Genomic DNA, 20,551 nt, shown 5'->3' with positions numbered 1-20,551 from the left:
GAATCAAGCAATTGACATATCTCTAAATCAAAGATATTAATAATAAATTAAAAGAGTTGACGGGTAAATAATACTTATAATAAATAAAGAGTAACCCAGATGGTCATAATAATAATAATACTGGGAATTTATAGCGCTTTTCGAGACACTCAAATGTCGTTGTTAGCTAGCTAGCATTGTTTTGAGTAGGATATAGAATATATATATACTGTTACTGTATTTTGGCATTTTAGCAGAACTTTTCTTATTTGGTGCAGAATACGGTTTTGGATTTAAACTAAGGTTTGATAACAGTCATTTAGTTTAAATCAGTTTAAAGAGCCTGAGACTGTACTTCAAGCAACATCAACGGTTTTCACTTGTTTTTTTGCGAGAGAAAGTACTGGTATTTTTCCAAATATGATGTGACTCGGTAGTTTAATTATTTGTTGTGTCAGTCCTTGAAGTTCAGGCAGGTTGTGCCTTTAAAGCCCCCTGACTTGCATTTGCATTACATTGATCTGGAAAACGATAACTCATAAAAACACCTTTAGTGGACTTGCAGTGGATGAACAGCCAGCAGCAACACGGCATCGTTCTTTTGTTGCTATTCTTTGGCGTGCTGGTGGCAGTAATAACTTGTGTAACTATGTGTGATGAAGAGGAGGAGTTGCAAGCTGTTGGATCTTCCACAAGGCAGCCTGGAGGAGAGGCTGCAGAGGGACAAAGCTCTTCTCCGGGTAACCAAGAACAACTGTTGTCTTCTAACCACTTCTCCCTCCCTAATGTTCATTCATGAGGTTGCCTACCATGTAGTAGACGGACGCCTTCTGGACACCATGGGGGAAGCAAGAGCTTTCATTAAGAAATGATGCTGTGGTGATGGAAAATAATAAATAATTAAATATAACTATTGTGTGTATTATTTTACGCAACTATACTAGTCCGCGTGTAGCATATTCCAATCTGTTAAAAATGTTCTCCTGAGAGCGACCTGCGTAACATCCGGTTGTACTTTTTATCACGTGTAACTGGACGCTCAGCTCTGTGACCTCGATGTAATGATCATACGGGGCAAGGTCAGAGGAGGTTCAAGATATTTAGACTATACAGCGTAGTTTTTGTTTGCAGTTTCTTTTGGATAGATGTTTACAAAAGTTCCTTTCTCAAATCTCTCGCTCTCTCCGGAGACATCTTCTTGTTAGAATATATATATATATATATATATATATACACACCCACACACATACACGTATAATTAAAGAAGTCATTAATGCAGCTGAGAACACTATTTAGAGCAGACTTAGAAACTGGATCACCATCATCTTTTTTCTCACTTGTCATCTTGGGGTTCTTAGGACAAAAATAAGGATAAAACGAGTCATGTGTTATTGTACCAGATGTTCACGTGTTAATAATAAGTTCACTATTGACAGAAATGCTGGAGAAGCCAGGGAGCCAAGAGAGCCAGCAGATGTGTGGCGAGCGGGGGCCGACGGAGGCCTCCAGGATCACTGGGAAGCTGGCGGTTGAAGAACGGCCAGAAAAACCTCCTTCTTTTTGTTATTTCCTTCTAAAATGTTTGTGACGAGTTCATATACACTGGGGTGGTAACACGCAGGCCGTCTACTATAATGTCACTTTTAAGAATAGCAGTGAAATATATATGTATGATTTAAGGACAAATTTAACTTATAGGAAGATGCAGTTGAAGCACACCATTCACTAGGAAGCAGATGGCAGAAAAATTTGTTGACACTGTCTATAGTGCATTATTAACATACTCGGTATGTGTTTTAATCTGCGTACATGCATTATGATGTGTATGATATATGATATTCCTTTATTTTTCCCACACTGGGGACATTTCAAAAATCACAGCAGCGGTGCACACACACACACACACTCACACACACACACACACACACAGACACACAGACACACAGAGACACACACACACACACAGACACACAGACACACACACACGCACAGACACCCACACACACACACTCTCTCTCTCTCTGGAGGCGTCCCTGTCTCACCGGGGCGATGGTCTGTGTCTGGGAGGTGAGTGTGTCTTCGGGCCCTTCCGTGGCCCCCGATGGCTGCAGGGTCCAAGTGAACCGGAACCCTTCTACGGCCGCCAGGCCTGGTGCATGATGGGATATCCTCCAGCCAGGGCCGGAGTGGGGCCACTTTTCAGCCCGGGAATCTCAGGCTCAAGACCAGCCCACTTTTTTCATGGTAGTGGAAATTGGATAAATGAAGCAACAGTTCAGCTCTTACTATCCTGTAGTTCTTTTATTAATACCATGGTCCAACAAATAATGTAACGGTTAAATACAACAATAATAATCCACTTAAGATGAGAAGTTAACAAAAAATATGCACAACATTAAAAAAGGCAGAAGGGCGTAGCAGGGGTGTCAGACTCAGATTAGGCAGTAGGCCAGATTTGTTGGAGTGAGACCTCATGGGAGCCGTCATTGGCATGGTCATTGTCATGGTCATTATCATTTTTCTGCATGAGTATTATATAGTGGTGATTTACTCCTTTACTACACACACTAATGAGCAAACAATCCATATTGGTTCATCAAGTACTGTCCTGCTCTTTCTTAGAATATATAACTTTTGTCTTATCTGCTGCTCCGAAGCTACAAAGAAAAATTAAGAGTGATATTACTGCATACTTCAATATCAATATCAATAGTATATATCAATATTTGCATAATATTTGCAAAGTCTATGGATCGCCATATTTTGGGTGATATAAAAAGGCTAATATTTTAATTCAATTTAATATTTTGCTTGGGAATAGGTTGACAACGCTACAATGATATTAAACAAGGCTACAACGTTAGCCGAATAGTTATGTTGCTAATCATTAGGCCTTTGTCTCTCTTTACCAGTTGCCATTTGTGTTTGTCCTCTTGAAAATAAATCTGTAAGCTTGGCACATTTGGCAGCATCCTCCTCCAATGCCTTTCTTTTTTTCAACCTGGCTTTTTCAGCCCCTCCTGCCCTCTTCCTCCCGTCCATCCTCCCAGCTATCCGTAGCTGAGAAAACTTTTTGGAAAAGACGGCTAAGGACCGAACCAACTCTATTTTGGAGGGGTGAAGTTCTCCTCTCCCAAATTGAGTTGGTTGGGTTCCATAATGGACTGAACCAACTCTATTATTTGGGAGGGGTGAACTTCCTCGCATGGTACAACCCATGTAGAGGCTGTGGTGTCAGAATGCTGAACGTATGTAGCTTACTTTAAGAGAAGATGGACTAATGTGACAAATGTCAACAAATACAATTCTCGACCGGCCCAGAAGTGAAGCAGCCCACCGGGAACTCTCCCGATTCTCCCGATTACCCACCCCGGGCCTGCCTCCAGCGGAGGTTCATGAGCACGGTGCCGTTGAGGAGTCGAAAGTCAGCCGACAGTCGTTCAGGGCGCAGTACCACCCTTCTGCCTGCCAGGGGGCGCTCTGCCACAAACCAACCAGTCACTTCATCAGAACCCTTGGAGAAGAGAAGGTTCAGCTCCCACGGTGGAGGGCTTTAGGTCTTTGAGTCTTTGAGTCTTTGAGTCTTCCCCTCAGCACCGCAGCTCAGCGCTCTGCCTCCTCGGACCCTCACGGAGGAGCAAGTCGGGGTCGTGACCCAGGCAACGACCTCTGACCCCTGGTCAGCCTCCATCATCACGGAGACCCGGTACTTACAGGAAAACAACAGGCCTGTGATGGTGTGATGGGTGCTCTGAGAGAGAGAGAGAGAGAGAGAATCAAACCATGACATATTACAAGGCTCCCTTAAAATATACTCATTAACTCGACCTCATTCTTTTATTTTATATATATATATGAATAAATATATGTATATATAAATTATATAAATTAAATATATGTAATGTATATATGTGAATTAAATATATGTAATGTATATATGTGAATTATATATGTAATGTATATATGTGTGTATATATATATATTAGGGCTGTGAAACGATTACAAATTTTAATCAGGTTAATCACAGGTTTCTGTGGATTAATCATGATTAATCACATATTACCGATATTCTCGGTATATTTTTGTGAGAACATAAAGATTTATAACAAAAGACGGATATATACATTTATACACAGGGGTGCACAAAACTTGCTCACCAGTGTGCGCGGGGGGGGGGGGGGGGGTGCAAGTGCAAGTTACTTTTTTTAGAGACAAAATGACACGCTGCTGTAGAGACGACCAACAGCAGACGTATTGGAAGCTCATTCTGCGCATGCGGTAAAAAAAATTAACTAATTAATCCTGTAATTTAATCATGACGCGTTAACGCGTTATTTTTCACAGCACTAATATATATATATATATATAATTCAGCCGGGGAACTGAGTTATGCTGATGTAATCTGATCTCTGATCGACACGTACACACAACAAAGCTCACATAGAAATACGAGACACATATACACAACTTCACACACGCACACACACAGATACACACACAGTCAGTGGTACCTGCAGCGTGGTTGTTTTCTCTGTGTCGGTGACGTTCATGCTGCAGGAGTGAGGTCGCCAGCGTAAGAGGTACGGACCAGGAAGTCTCTGTCGGCCTGAGAGGAAGAAGAACATGAATATGACGTAAAGTCTCTCTCCTATTCTCTCTATTCTCTTCATCTCTCTCCTATTCTCTCTATTCTCTTCATCTTTCTCTTTACATTAACTCGGTTGTTTCTGGAAGAGTTCTTTCTCTCTGAAGATGAACGTCTTTACAACCTCTGCGTCTCCAGCGTCTGCACGTGTGTGAGTGTGTGTCAGTGTTGTGTGTGTCAGTGTGTGTGTGAGTGTTCTTGCCAACCCACCCAGGTGAGGCCACTTCCAGAAGACTTTGACCTGCAGCTGGTCGTCATGGTAATGAGGCGCGGCGACCTCCAGACGCAGGCGGCCAGGTGCGATGACGGGGTTCAGGGGGGATTCAGGGTGAGGAAGAGAGGAGGAAAGGGGGAGGTGAGGAGGGAAGGAGAGGAGGGAAGAGACGAGGAAGATGAGGAAGACCAGGGAAGCTCGTTAGAGAAGTCTTCACCTGGAAAAGAGAATAAGAAGAGGAGAGGAGACAGACAAAATATTACGAACTCAAATTATTTACTCAATAATGTACGGCTCTGTTTAGATAGATAAGATAAGATATATACTTTATTAATCCTCAAGGGGAAATTAGTTCTCTGCATTTAACCCATCCTTAGTTATTAAGGAGCAGTGGGCTGCAGTGATGCTGTAACAATTCACACTTATAAATCAATCAAGGGGAAAAGGTACAATACGCAAAAGAAGGAAATGGGCGGATCTGCGAATAATGGTGTTAAGTGTCTGCTCAAACGGTGGTAAAAGAAAAACACACAGTCGAAATGCATGAACTCAAATATTATTATATTAAATAAGATTCAATGCATCAGCAAGCTTCCAACATGAACACACACTGCAAACAATCAAACCCACTCAAAACAAAGTATAATCCCCGGATCTCGACAGTCCCCAAAGTCTTTGCAGTTCCGCAAAACAAAAGTAAACGACTGCACGCCCCCCCCCCCAAAAAAAGCCGGCGAACAGCGGGCCGAACAGGCGGAAACGTGACGAGGCGCCGCGTTCACTCCCCGCGCTACGTCACCCTAGTCCGGTCGGTGCTGGCTCAGTTGACAGTGTTCCTGCGCAGTCTTCTCAGTAAAGATCCCGCCCGTTGGCATAAATCCACAATCGAAGTAGCCGCGGGTTTGCTGCCGTCCTGAGCCGCTCCCAACACCGGAGCCTGTCAGCGCGCTCCCAAACAAAAACCCCTCGCGTCACTTCCCCCTCGTCACCTTTTATAGACCGTGACAACAATAATAATAATTACAATTATAATACAAAACACATTATCCTAACTAAACCCAAGCTCACTTGAGGCCCCTGATAAAAACACTGATACGGCACATATACATAAAGGAAAAATAAACGAGTGAAAAGTTTACCCTTTACCGGTGCCGTACACACAGGCCAAACTATGTGATCATTACATTCCCCCCCCCCCCCCAGCCAGCGGCTTATCAGGGCCATAGTAGGGCTTCATGTCAACCACATTTACATTGTCCGCCTTCATTTTACCAGTCAACCATTGAACACGGTAGTTTATAGGACCTAACTTCTTCTCTACCCTAGCAGGTCCTGACCATCTGGGTGCAAACTTGGCAGAGAAGTTGTCTGAGGCTTTAGACTGTGGGTGCGACCTAATCCAAACCAGGTCGCCGCCGCCAAAGTGTACATCTCTACGGCGTGCATTATAGTACCTGGCTTGTCTGGCTTTGGCCACACCAACATGTCTTTCGACCTCTTTTAGCATCAGTGAGTGTGTGTGTAATGTGTGGTATGTGGATGTGTTGGGTGTAGGGGTCTGGTGCACCAGACGCTCTAGCGGGCCTTTAACTTCGCGGCCCAGGGCCAACATGGCAGGAGTCACGCCAGTGGTCTCATGTACCGCTGTGTTGATAGCCAACCGGAACTCAGGCAACCACCGGTCCCAATCTTGATGGTGGTCACCTACAAATGAGGCAATCATGGTCTTCAGGGTCCTATTGACCCTCTCTGTCAGATTGGTCTGAGGGTGGTATGCCGTAGTGAGCTTTTGCGCCACTCCCCAGCTCTCACACAGGCTAGACATTAGCTGGCTTGTAAATTGGGGTCCCCGATCAGAGACCAGGTACGCCGGTACTCCCCAGCGGGTGAAAATTTCATTTTTCAAAATCTGACAGACCTTTGGAGTCTTGGCATCCCGAAGAGCGAACAGCTCGACCCATTTACTACCATAGTCCACCACTACCATCAAGACTGAATTCCGTGCCTTGCTGAGCGGAAAGGGCCCCATGAAGTCAACACCGATCATTTCGCCCGGTTGTTTGACCGCAGTCGTTTGGAGCTGACCAGCGGGCTTTTTGTTCGTGCCTTTGTATTGCTGACACGTCTGACAGACCCGGATATGGCCCCAAACATCCTTGCGGACTGTTGGCCACCACGCCACCTCGAGGATCTTTAGGAGCGTCTTTATCCGTCCTAGATGCCCTCCAAAGGGGCTATCGTGGAAGTAGGCCAGAAACTCTGGTGAAAGTACAGCCGGAACGACTAACTGGTAGTTAAAACCTCCGTACTTGGAAGGTACGCCACGGTATAACACTCCCTGTTGTAGTTGATAGTGAATGCGGCCGGGTGTGGGCTGGCAAATAGTCAGACTAAGCTCTTGGCACAAGGGGTCAGTCTGCTGAGCCTCTTCAATGTCCTTTAGCGAACTGGGTAGATCAGCCCAGTGGGACTTGGCGACAGCCACACACACATTACCTACTTGTGATGGAGGTGGTGCGCGGGACAGCGCATCCGGAACAACGTTGCAACAACCCTTCTTGTAATGAACCCGGAAAGAGAATGCCTGCAGACGCAGAGTCCATCCCCCCCCCCCCCCCCCCCCCCCGTCAACAACTTTTTTCGGCTCGATGCCGGCGCGCGCAACGGTCAGCTGTATCGGGTGCTGATGGAAATCTCACGCTTGCCTGTTTTCAAAACTTGAGAGCCCTGTCAAAGTCACAGAGAATTGCCGGCAAAGAAATGAGCACTTATCACGGATAAAAGAAGCAGAATAGAATAATCTATTTACTTCAAAATGATTGTGAGTTTAAGTGATTTCTTTTAGTTGCGTTAAAGTCAGTGTTTTGGAAGTATGTCATTGAGCGTGGTGCGGTGGTTGAGATGTGTACTGCAGCCTCCCGTGAGTAACGCGCAATAATGCCCAATACTCACGAGGTTAGATTAAATACACTTTATTCATCTCCTGTTGTGAGTCCAACCCACATCGTAGCTGTACATTATATTGATCAGATGATTTCTATCTTCAACAGTGGTTCTCCTCAAAAAGAGGTGTGATGAAGGATATTTAGCAGAAACATTGTTTACGAGCATAGAAACAATTAGTGAAATATCTTGAAATACACTAGAAAGCTCCATCTCGTGTTCTTCATCTTTTAATCTGAGACACCCTGATGCACAAGCTACCACTGCACTGCATTAGACATGTCACTCTTGTCTCTCTCTCTCTCTCTCTCTCTCTCTCTGCTCCTCCTCATCACCAGGCGGTCAGAATGTCGAGAACAACGATGACCGGGTGCTGCTGTGCTGCCTGCAGTACCAGAGTCTGTACCCAGAGTATGCTATCATCCTATGCAACGATAAGAACCTCTGCAGCAAGGCCCTCCTGAGCGGAGTGAACGCGCTCAGCAAGAACGACCTGGAGGACCAGAGTAGACAGTCCAGACGCGGCCTCCATCCCCCGCAGCACACACACACACACACCAGCCCGGCCACGCAGTCGACAGGGAACAGGAAGAGGAAGTGGCCTCCCTGTGGAAGGTGAGCCGAGGGTCAATGGGGACGGGTGTTTGGCCATTTTCCATCACGGTGGGAATACTTAACAGCACATTCCATAATATCATAAATACATGCATGTATGCATCCATGTATAAATGCATGTATGTAGGTATACATGCATACAACACATGTATGTATGCATGCATGTGTTTATGGTTGTATTTATGTATTTATTTACATTTGTATATATTTATGAATATATTTATTTATGTATATATTTATGTATATATTTATTTACATATGTATGTATTTATGTATATATTTATGTATGTATTCATGCATGTATTTATATATTTATGGATGTATTTATATATTTATGGATGTATTTATGTATATATTTATATATGTATGTATTTATGCATGTACTTATGTATATATGCATGTATATATTGTGGCAGACCAGGGGGAAAAGCAGAACAGACAAGGCCCAGGACGCGGATCCCAAAGCTCAGGTTGGGGGAAGTGATCCACGGGGCGTACTTCCCAGTGCAGGTGCTACAGCCAATTGGCACATGGGAGTGGTCACACCTGCAGCCCATCAGCTGATGAGACACAGACTATATCTACCCTCCACTGGAAGGCATCAGGGGAGAGCTGCCTGAACAGGAGAGAAGAAGGAACGTTGGAACCTCAGGAGAGGAGCCGCAACAGACCGGAGGTAACTGGACCCTCTCACCTCTCTCCTCTGCTCTGCCCGTACAGGAGATCGGAACCGTCTCACACCAGGTGTGAGACCAAAGACCCCGACCGGGAAGAATCCTTTGTTGCCGTTAGATGCCCATTCCCCCCTTCTCCTATACGTTTTATTAAGAGACACTTTATTTTGCGCTACGTCTCTGAGTCTCCTGATTTTATACCGAATCTCACCTCCAAGTCCCCCGGGTTGCCACATTTGGTGGAGGATGCGGGCACGGCGATCTATCGCAAGAGATTCTGTATAAAATAGGTACTCAGAGAGTCCCGCAGTGCTATGGAGGACGCCCTAGCACAGCTCGTGCAGACGCAAACCCAGCAGACACAGAGCCTAAGAGCATTACAGGATGCTATGACAACTCTGGGTCAGCACCTGATGAGACCAGAGAGGCCGACGGAACCCAGTAAAGTGCTCACCAAGCAGACGGCGATGATGACATTGAAGCCTACCTAAGGGTTTTGAGAGAACGGCAGAGAGAGAGAGGTGGCCTCCAGCAGAGTGGGCAGGGATACTAGCCCGTTTTTAACAGGTGATGCACAAAGGCCTGTCGGGACCTCGGCCCCTCCGAAGTAAATAATTATGACGTGTTAAAAGCCACCATCTTAGCCCATTATGGACACAACCTCCAGACCAGGGCCCAACAGTTCCACTCCTGGTCATATGACGCTACTGCTCCTGTACGGCCACAGGTTGCAACCCTGATGAGACTGACACGCAGTTGGTTAACCACGGGAGCTGGACCTTCAGCCCTGGACCGAGTTGTGATGGACCATTGTGTTAGAGCACTACCCAGGGATGCCAAACTACATGCCTCCCAAAGCAGCCCAAAGACGGTGGATGATCTAGTTGACGTATTGGAAAACCACCAGGTCACAGTGGAGCTGATGCGGAGCAGTCGGCAAGAGGGAAACAAGCCAAGGTGGACTATGGGCCCAGAGACTCCACCACCTCTACACCGCCAGATTCCACAGGTGGGACAGGCCCGACCCGCCCCCAGCGTCGACCCTCGTGAATCCGGACCGGAAGTGCTTCACCTGTGGCCAAGAGGGCCACTTAGCTTTGAATTGTCCGGTGAATGACGTCTTGATGCCGACGGCAGGCTCATCAGATCCACAACAGAAGGCCGGCAGCTACCTAACCACTTGCTGGGCCCATGAGGGCGCAAGGGCCCCAAAACTTCCCGTCAGAATAGGGGACCAGGATGCAGAAGCCCTACTGGACTCGGGGAGTGCTGTCACTCTCTTACGACCCGGGCTGACAACTGGCACCCGGGGGCCCCCTATCCCAGTCTCCTGTGTCCATGGGGATTCGCGGAATTATCCCACCAGCCACATTAAGGTTCAGACCAAAAGGGGAACTTTCGAAGTCATGGCGGGAGTGGTAGAAAATTTGCCGGTGCCAATGCTGATTGGTCGGGACTGCCCCATATTCTGGCGTTTGTGGGCCGACAGGATGACGAGCAACAGGAGAAACCGAAAAAACAGACCTCGGAGCACCCAGAATACCAAATTGCTACATGCCTGTGCAGCGCCATCTAGCCCGACTGGTTCATCAGCAGAGCAAACGGACGAGGAAGCCCAGGCCCCAGCAGAGGCCCCAGCAAGGGAGGACCCACCACCGACTGAGGCCTCATCAAACGAAGTGTTTTCTGAGTTCCCCATGGTCGAAGAGGAAAATGCTGTAAGCCCAGGACAGTTTGGGACCGCACAGTTGGAAGACCCCAACCTTGAACAAGCCAGACAGAACCTGACGGTGATCGAGGGGAATCCTGCAGAAGGGGTGAGTGTTACCCCCTTCCCCCATTTCTCTGTGAAAAATGGACTCCTATATAGGGTAGCTAAGCTGGGGGAACTTGTTGTTGAACAGTTGTTGGTCCCTAAACGCTATGTTCCAGAGTCCAGACCACGTTGAGCCTGTGATGTCTCTGCTGCTCTCAGATCGTGTTCCTGAAGCCGTGGACTCTCCACGATGTCCTGCGGTGCTTGAAGAAGCACTGGATCGCTGTGTTCGGCCAGGTGGCCCCACGGAGGCAGCTGGACAACGTATTACACCTGATCGACTTCTTCAACTCAGGTCATTATCCGAGTCGTTTTCAACAGTCTTCAAGTTTTTAAATGTTTTTTAAAAATGTGTTACCCAGATAAAGAGTTCCTGTATAGTCTTTGGGGTTTTTGGCCTTGAATCTGTTGCAACGATGAACACTTCACTATATATAATTCATGACCTTGACATGAAAAAAACAAATAGATGATACATGAAACACATTATAGTGGCTCACCTGCTCAGGTAGGTGTGTCTACATCTTTGTTTCTGTAAACTGTCTTGTCTTTTTTGGTTATAGTCCCACAACCAATAATCAAGACCCGACCGGAAGAATCCTTTGTTGCCGTTAGATGCCCATTCCCCCCTTCTCCTATACGTTTTATTAAGAGACACTTTATTTTGCGCTACGTCTCTGAGTCTCCTGATTTTATACCGAATCTCACCTCCAAGTCTGGCGGGTTGCCACATTTGGTGGAGGATGCGGGCACGGCGATCTATCGCAAGAGATTCTGTATAAAATAGGTACTCAGAGAGTCCCGCAGTGCTATGGAGGACGCCCTAGCACAGCTCGTGCAGACGCAAACCCAGCAGACACAGAGCCTAAGAGCATTACAGGATGCTATGACAACTCTGGGTCAGCACCTGATGAGACCAGAGAGGCCGACGGAACCCAGTAAAGTGCTCACCAAGCAGACGGGCGATGATGACATTGAAGCCTACCTAAGGGTTTTTGAGAGAACGGCAGAGAGAGAGAGGTGGCCTCCAGCAGAGTGGGCAGGGATACTAGCCCGTTTTTAACAGGTGATGCACAAAAGGCCTGTCGGGACCTCGGCCCCTCCGAAGTAAATAATTATGACGTGTTAAAAGCCACCATCTTAGCCCATTATGGACACAACCTCCAGACCAGGGCCCAACAGTTCCACTCCTGGTCATATGACGCTACTGCTCCTGTACGGCCACAGGTTGCAACCCTGATGAGACTGACACGCAGTTGGTTAACCACGGGAGCTGGACCTTCAGCCCTGGACCGAGTTGTGATGGACCATTGTGTTAGAGCACTACCCAGGGATGCCAAACTACATGCCTCCCAAAGCAGCCCAAAGACGGTGGATGATCTAGTTGACGTATTGGAAAACCACCAGGTCACAGTGGAGCTGATGCGGAGCAGTCGGCAAGAGGGAAACAAGCCAAGGTGGACTAAGGACCCAGTGACTCCACCACCACTACACCGCCAGATTCCACAGGTGGGACAGGCCCGACCGCCGCCCCAGCGTCGACCCCTCGTGAATCCGGACCGCCGGAAGTGCTTCACCTGTGGCCAAGAGGGCCACTTAGCTTTGAATTGTCCGGTGAATGACGTCTTGATGCCGACGGCAGGCTCATCAGATCCACAACAGAAGGCCGGCAGCTACCTAACCACTTGCTGGGCCCATGAGGCGCAAGGGCCCCAAAACTTCCGTCAGAATAGGGGACCAGGATGCAGAAGCCCTACTGGACTCGGGAGTGCTGTCACTCTCTTACGACCGGGCTGACAACTGGCACCGGGGCCCCTATCCCAGTCTCCTGTGTCCATGGGGATTCATGGAATTATCCCACCAGCCACATTAAGGTTCAGACCAAAGGGAACTTTCGAAGTCATGGCCGGAGTGGTAGAAAATTTGCCGGTGCCAATGCTGATTGGTCGGGACTGCCCCATATTCTGGCGTTTGTGGGCCGACAGGATGACGAGCAACAGGAGAAACCGAAAAAACAGACCTCGGAGCACCCAGAATACCAAATTGCTACATGCCTGTGCAGCGCCATCTAGCCCGACTGGTTCATCAGCAGAGCAAACGGACGAGGAAGCCCAGGCCCCAGCAGAGGCCCCAGCAAGGGAGGACCCACCACCGACTGAGGCCTCATCAAACGAAGTGTTTTCTGAGTTCCCCATGGCCGAAGAGGAAAATGCTGTAAGCCCAGGACAGTTTGGGACCGCACAGTTGGAAGACCCCAACCTTGAACAAGCCAGACAGAACCTGACGGTGATCGAGGGGAATCCTGCAGAAGGGGTGAGTGTTACCCCCTTCCCCCATTTCTCTGTGAAAAATGGACTCCTATATAGGGTAGCTAAGCTGGGGGAACTTGTTGTTGAACAGTTGTTGGTCCCTAAACGCTATGTTCCAGAGTCCAGACCACGTTGAGCCTGTGATGTCTCTGCTGCTCTCAGATCGTGTTCCTGAAGCCGCCGTGGACTCTCCACGATGTCCTGCGGTGCTTGAAGAAGCACTGGATCGCTGTGTTCGGCCAGGTGGCCCCACAGAGGCAGCTGGACAACGTATTACACCTGATCGACTTCTTCAACTCAGGTCATTATCCGAGTCGTTTTCAACAGTCTTCAAGTTTTTAAATGTTTTTTAAAAATGTGTTACCCAGATAAAGAGTTCCTGTATAGTCTTTGGGGTTTTTGGCCTTGAATCTGTTGCAACGATGAACACTTCACTATATATAATTCATGACCTTGACATGAAAAAAACAAATAGATGATACATGAAACACATTATAGTGGCTCACCTGCTCAGGTAGGTGTGTCTACATCTTTGTTTCTGTAAACTGTCTTGTCTTTTTTGGTTATAGTCCCACATTTTATTTGTAGCTCAGTACAAATGTTTTTAATCTTAACCACATTGTTGAGACAAATGAATCGAGCCTCTAGAAAAGAGTTGATGACCTGTGTGTTAGCCTCTTGCTTTGTTTTATTTAGCATCATCTCTGTTGATGATGTCATATTGTAATCTTCCTTAGAACGTGAACAATTAGATTTTGGGGGATAAAGACTAAATAAAGGTGAGATACGAGAGCATCAACGAGGTGTTGAAATGTAAACGTATTCTTTGTGTCTCTGTGATCGTTGTTAAACCTCTTTGGGGGTGAGCGTCAGTAAGAGAGTCGTCCCTCAGAGGAAACACTCCTCTGCGCTGCATTGCGCTGCGTCTGCGCTGCAACACGACAGAATGAGGTCAATCTGCTAAAACGGGAGAATCGAATGTGTGTCAGAAAGATGCTGACCGGTCCACTGCAGCATCATGACATCATCTGATGACATCACAGCCTCTCACTCAGTCTCTGTCCACCTGGTTGGCTGCTACAACCATGGCACGGTTAATTAAGAGAGAGGAGAGAGAGAGAAGAGAGAGAGAAGAGAGAGAGGAGGAGTTGAGGCGAGGCTGCACGAGTGGAAAAGTACTTCATGCAATTTTCTAGTCTCCTTTATGCAGGCTGTGAGCGTGCATGTGATGTGAGCGTGCATGTGATGTGAGCGTGCATGTGAGCGTGCATGTGATGTGCATACCTGCAAACTTGTCACCTTTCGGTGAAATTCACCGTTTTGAACTCAAAATGAATCGTGGAGATCCGAAGAGTTTTTGTTTTTTTGGGGGGGGGTCACCTGGCCCGCTGCCGTTGAGATTGCAGTGAGACGCGGAGAAAAGTGTGAAGTGTTGCTCTTCGCAATAAAACATCTTTGATGGGACGTGTCGCGTCTCGGCCAATCAGCGTTCAGATGTCCACAGCGTTTGGGGGTTCAGGTTAGCTTGAATGTCAGCCCGCTACATCTACTCCTGTCACGCTGCACGGTGTAGCGATGCTAACAAAGTACCCGTACGTTAAACACGATGTGATTTAGCATATTTTAGTATCGATACTTCGTTAAGAGAGCGATCAGAGCGCACGCGCTGCTCCGTGTCGAGCTGTCTGCGCACACTGCGCAGCTCACAGCGAGAGAAGTGGCGTAGCGTTAGAGACTTTGGCTTAAAAAATAAAAAGATGCCAGAAGTGAAATGTTTCAGTCTGTAAAGTTCTGTAACTCTCCAGCTGCTCATCCTGATGAACTGTGGATCATCTGGTCAGAGACTAACGGCCTCATAGTGTATAATCAATGCTATGATGGAACCATGTAGTTTCATTCATATCTGGCTGTATGAATACTCATATTACTGTCATTTGTTAAGTGTTGAAAAAGTTGGTAAAAAGTGAACCATACAGATGTTTTATTTATTACTATTATAGATAAATATACCAGTCTCGTAATTATGGTACCATATTGTTTGTATGGTGTATTGAATTCTGGTATCGGGTATCATGATATTTATGGCAGGTATGTAATATGTATAGAAGTTATAATATGAGTATCGTGACAAACAGGTAGAGACAGAACAGATTCAGGGAGAAGTCCATGAGGACTGTTCAGGCAAAAAAAAAGGAAGTTGGTTCATGAATGACTTTAACCATATTATATATAATGACAATGTATATTTGTTATTACTATCATTACAGTCATTATAGGGCTGAGTCAGAGCGGAGAACCTTTTGTTCTTAAACTGTTTATTATCATTATTTAGATTTGTGGTCAGAACAATAAAATGACTGTAGTTGTGGTTCTAAAAGCTTTGAGGCTTCAAACAACGTGGATGTGGTGTGGTGACAACAACAACAAAAAGTCACCTGCACCCCCCCGTTGTCACCTTTTTCACCCCTCATGAGTTTGCAGGTATGGATGTGAGCGAGCGTGCATGTGATGTGAGCGTGCATGTGAGCGAGCATGCATGTGATGTGAGCATGCATGTGAGCGTGCATGTGAGCCAGGACACAAAGGCTGAAGCCCAGAACACAAAGACAAGAGAGCATGGAGAAAGGGGGCGGAGCTCTGCAGAGCATGGAGAAAGGGGGCGGAGCTCTGCAGAGACACTGCCACACACTGCTCGTGGGTCATAAGTGATGATGAAGTTGTGTCTGAGTTGATGCATTGTATGTCATGTATACCTGTACGTCCTTATCAGGTGAGTCATGTTTGACCCACAGGTTCTCCACGCGGGAGAAGTCTTGATATGTTGATATGTTCATGAGTTCAAAAGAATCAACAGTCATAGAAATATGTGTAAACCTTCATGTGCATTGATGGTCACATGCCTGATTTATATGTATATATTGTGGCAGCCAGCCCCGGACGAGACCACGAGGGGAAGTCAGGGACGGTAAATACCGACTGTTCCCTGTACTTCCCCACTGCGGCCCAGAGAGGGAGCCAACGGGCCCCCGACAGCCAGACCGGCAGGCAACAAAAGTGGAAACACCTGGGGGTGATGGGAGGCACGGGCCGGCAACCAATCACCACCCGGGGCGTTACAGATAAAAGAAAGGACAGAAGCCCACAAGGAGAGAGTGGTGGAGACGAAGATACGAGAACAGATACGAGAGACGATTAGGAAGTATGGGCTGTGGGCCCCAGAGCGACTGGATAGAACTCTGTTTTGGAATACGCTTCTGGCTGCCTGATCCTCGCCTGTCTGAATACCCCGATCCTGCCAGACCCTCGCCCGTACCCCGCGGACCCGATTGATCTAAAACCTCTGGTATTGTGAAATAAAGACTTTGCATTTGGTTGTAAATTGGGTGTGGACAGTGGAATTATTATTTCTCAGTCACGGGGCACCCGCCGTGTGCCACATATGGTGGAGAATGCGGGTTTCGCATTCTGACTGAAGATAATGATTAATCCCCCCCAACTACAATGGAATCAAAGGATTTAACGGCGCTGATTGCACAACTCATGGCTAACAATCAACAGCTCATAGTTAACAATCAACAGCAGCAGACGCCACGACCAGACCCTGCTGGTGCAGCAGCAAACCACCGAGCTCCTGCGGACCCAACTCACGGAGCGTTACGAAGCCCAGGAGGAGCATGCTGGCTATGAGAAGGACCGCCGGGTCCACCCCGCACGCTTCCTCACCAAGCAGACCCCCGCGGATGACATTGAGGTCTTCCTGCTCACCTTTGAGAGGACCGCGGTCAGAGAAGAGTGGCCTATCGACCAATGGGTAGGACTGATTAGCCCATTTTTGTCAGGCATAGCGCAGACTACCTACCAGGACGTAGCCACTGACCCCCTTACCACTTTTGACACCCTAAAACGGGAAATTTTGAAACGCCATGGGTTTACACTGATCACCCGAGCCCAGCGTTACCACGAGTGGGTATCCGACCCCACAGTCACCCTCGAGCACAGATGCATGAGCTAGTGAGGCTTACCAATGCGTGGCTGATCTCAGAGCCAAAAACCCTCACTCCCATCGAACGGGTCATCATGGACCGATTCATGAGGTCACTTCCCTACGACGCCAAGAAATTGGTGTGTCAACAGAATCCCCAGAGCGTGGACCAGCTGGTGGATCTGCTGGAAGGGTACCAGGCCGCCCAGGGAGTACTGCGCAGTGGACGGCTGGGGAATACAGAAGCCCCACGCCCCAAGAAGTGACAGCCCGAGGAGGTGCCCGTCGTGAGACCTACACAGGCAACAGGATGGAGACGGCCCCGCAGCAACCCCGACCACCGAACGTGTTACGGGCGCGGGGAGGGAGGCCACATCGCCTGGAACTGTCCCCAGAAGGTTGATGAGCACATCGTCTCGGCCACCACCATGAAACCCGCCCGCCGACCCTATCGGTTACTAACCACAGGCTGGGCGGAAGAGACGGGGACTCACCCTCGACTCGGTCACCGCTTAACGGGCGACGCCATCGCCTGATAGATTCCGGGCGTGGTGACGCTGGTGCGACCGGAGTTCGCCCAGCCCCCTCTCCTGGAAGACACACTGAGTGTCACGTGTATACATGGCGAGCACCGTCAGTACCCCACTACAAACATCACGTTAAAAACAATAAAGGGAACATACTCGGGCACAGCCGGGGTCGTACCAGGCCTACCAGTAGCCGTGCTCATCGGTCGGGACTTCCCCCTCTTCAGACAGCGGTGGCTGCGCCTGGCCATGGGAGGCCCGCGGAAGCCCGGGGGCCTCGGCCCGCCTCCCAGGCAGCGCCACTCGGCACCCGCCTCTGTGCGGTGCAGGACGTCGCCTCCAAGGCTCCACCCCCCTCTCCGAAGGAGAGTCCAGCCGGGAGGTAGTGGCGGAAGAGGAAGAGGACCGTGGAGACGAGGGAAGGGAAAGGAACCCCTCGAGGAAGAGGCAGACGCTTCCCCAGCAGAGAGGAAGCCGACCAATGGGACATGTTCCCCTTCAACAACGACACCGACGTGGGCCCAAGGGCTGAGCCTCTAGCCGGGAGATTCGGCTCTGCCCAGCTCGAGGATGTCAACCTCACCGCTCTGCAGCAAGTCTCTGTGATCGACGGGCGACTCGTCAAGGGTGAGACAATGTGTATATCCTCACTTTGCCATTAAAATGCATTATTATACCAGGTTGTCCGGAAAGCCTCCGTAACTAGTGACTTGTTGTTAGTACCACGGCCATTTATCCCCACGGTTGCGCTTAGCTCACTCACCAGCTCGGAGCCCACCTAGGAGTAGAAAACCCTAGAGAGGATTAAAGCCAGGTTTTACTGGCCAGGCATAAAAGAAGCCGTGAAGAGTACTGCGGAGCTGTCCCGAGTGCCAACAGGTGGCACCCAGACCCCATCACCGCAACCCCTAGTCCCTTGCCTATAATTGCCGCCGTTTAGTCGAATAGGGATGGACCTGATCGGGCCACTGCCAAAAGTGCCGAGGACACCAATACATCCTAGTGGTCCTAGACTACGCCACCAGGTACCCAAGCAATTCCCCTCGCACCATGGCCTCCAAGGGAATAGCCCATGAGCTAATGCTAATGTTTTCACGGGTAGGCATTCCCGAGGAAATATTAACAGACCAAGGCACCCCCTTCATGTCCCGAATCATGAAAGACCTATGCCGAGTCATGAACATTACCCAGTTGAGAACGTCAGTATACCACCCTCAGACTGACGGGCTGGTAGAGCGCTACAACCAGACCCTGAAACAGATGTTGAGGAAAGTTATCGAAGCGGACGGAAGGAATTGGGATCAGCTCTTACCACACCTAATGTTTGCCATTCGTGAGGTGCCCCAGGCTTCCACAGGATTTTCTCCCTTGAGCTGCTATACGGGAGACAACCCAGAGGACTCCTAGACCTGGCCAAAGAAGCCTGGGAGCAACAACCTCACCCCATCGGACCCTGGTGGAACACGTGGAGGAGGTACAGGAGAGAATGGCCACTATATGGCCCATGGTAAGAGAACACATGGAGGCCGCCCAGGCCGCCCAAGCCCGTGTCTACAACAGGAGCGCACAGCCCGGGTGTTCGCGCCGGAGACAGAGTGTTGGTGCTGGTGCCCACATCGAGTGCAAGTTCCTGGCCAAATGGCACGGGCCCTAGGTGATCGAAAAGGTGGGAGAGGTCAACTACCGCATTAGGCAGCCAGGCGAAGACCACCAGAGAAGGTATATCACATCAATTTGTTAAAAATGGGTCCGGGAGGCTGTGTGTGCTGTATCTCTCACCAGGCCCGTCAAAACGGAGGCCGAGTGGTACCTATGGGCGAGCAGCTATCCGAGACAACGCCAGGACCTCCGAGGCTGATCGACCGCCATAGAGATGTGTTCTCACGGAAGCCGCCATACCAACCTTCTGCAACATCACATCATCACCGAGCCCGGAAAGAAGGTAAAGCTAAGGCCCTACCGAATCCCGGAGGCCCGGAGAGAAGCCGTGCGGCAAGAGGTTAAAACGATGTTACAGAACGGGATCATCGAAGAGTCCCATAGTGAGTGGAGTAGCCCCATTGTGCTGGTCCCCAAACCAGACGGAACCCTCAGGTTCTGTAATGATTTCCGGCAACTAAACCTGATATCCAAGTTCGACGCATACCCCATGCCTAGGGTGGATGAGTTGATCGAGCGGCTGGGGACCAGCCGATATATCACCACCCTAGACCTGACCAAGGGTTACTGGCAGGTACCCCTGGCGCCAGCGGCCCGGAGAAGACCGCCTTCATCACCCCGACGGGTTGTTCCACTACCTAATGCTCCCGTTTGGCCTACATGGAGCCCCTGCCACCTTCCAGAGGCTGATGGACCGTCCTCCGGCCCCACCAGAAATATGCAGCAGCCTCCATAGATGATATTGTCATCCATGGGGAGGAGTGGGGGACCCATCTCCAGCAGGTCACCGCCGTGCTGAGAGCCCTGAGAGGGCCGGGCTGACCGCCAACCCCAAGTGTCGCCTCGGGCTTGGGCAGATTACCTGGGGTTTACAATAGGGCGTGGATCGTCAAACCCCAGGCAGGCAAGGTCGAGGCGATCTGAAACTGGTCCCGCCCCAAACCAAAAAGCAGGTGCGAACCTTCGGGGCTCACCAGCTATTACCGGGTTTGTCCACCATTTCTCCTCCCTCGCAGCACCCCTCACGGACCTCACCAAGAGCCGGCTGGCCGACCGGATCCTGTGGACAGAAGAGACGGAGAAGGCATTCCAAGAGCTCAAAGAGGCGCTGCTCAGGACCAGTGTTGGTGACCCCGACTTCTCCAAACCCCTCATCGTCCAGACAGACGCGGAAACAGGGTGGGTGCC

General features: G+C 49.1%; 1 protein-coding gene across 7 annotated transcripts in view; it reads left to right on the top strand.

The window, feature by feature from the left end:
• LOC130208251 (uncharacterized) overlaps positions 1–20,551 on the top strand; it is a 134,898-nt gene that overhangs the window by 98,223 nt on the left and 16,124 nt on the right. For 6 of the 7 annotated variants that reach the window (XR_008834380.1, XR_008834379.1, XR_008834381.1 and 3 more), the window contains exons 1-2: positions 12,810–13,199; positions 13,358–13,496. The exons of the other annotated variant lie outside the window; for it this stretch is intronic. Coding sequence is in view for 2 of the 6 variants with exons in the window: in XM_056437282.1 (XP_056293257.1) it covers positions 12,822–13,199; positions 13,358–13,496 (517 nt within the window). In the remaining 4 variants the exon portion in view is untranslated. Of the gene's footprint in view, positions 1–12,809; positions 13,200–13,357; positions 13,497–20,551 lie in introns of those variants that run through there. 7 annotated transcript variants of the gene reach the window in all.

This window comes from Pseudoliparis swirei, chromosome 18, assembly GCF_029220125.1.
Source record: "Pseudoliparis swirei isolate HS2019 ecotype Mariana Trench chromosome 18, NWPU_hadal_v1, whole genome shotgun sequence".
Taxonomy (NCBI): domain Eukaryota; kingdom Metazoa; phylum Chordata; class Actinopteri; order Perciformes; family Liparidae; genus Pseudoliparis; species Pseudoliparis swirei.
Note: the sequence above shows the minus strand (reverse complement) of the source record. Positions and strands in the feature narration are given on the sequence as shown.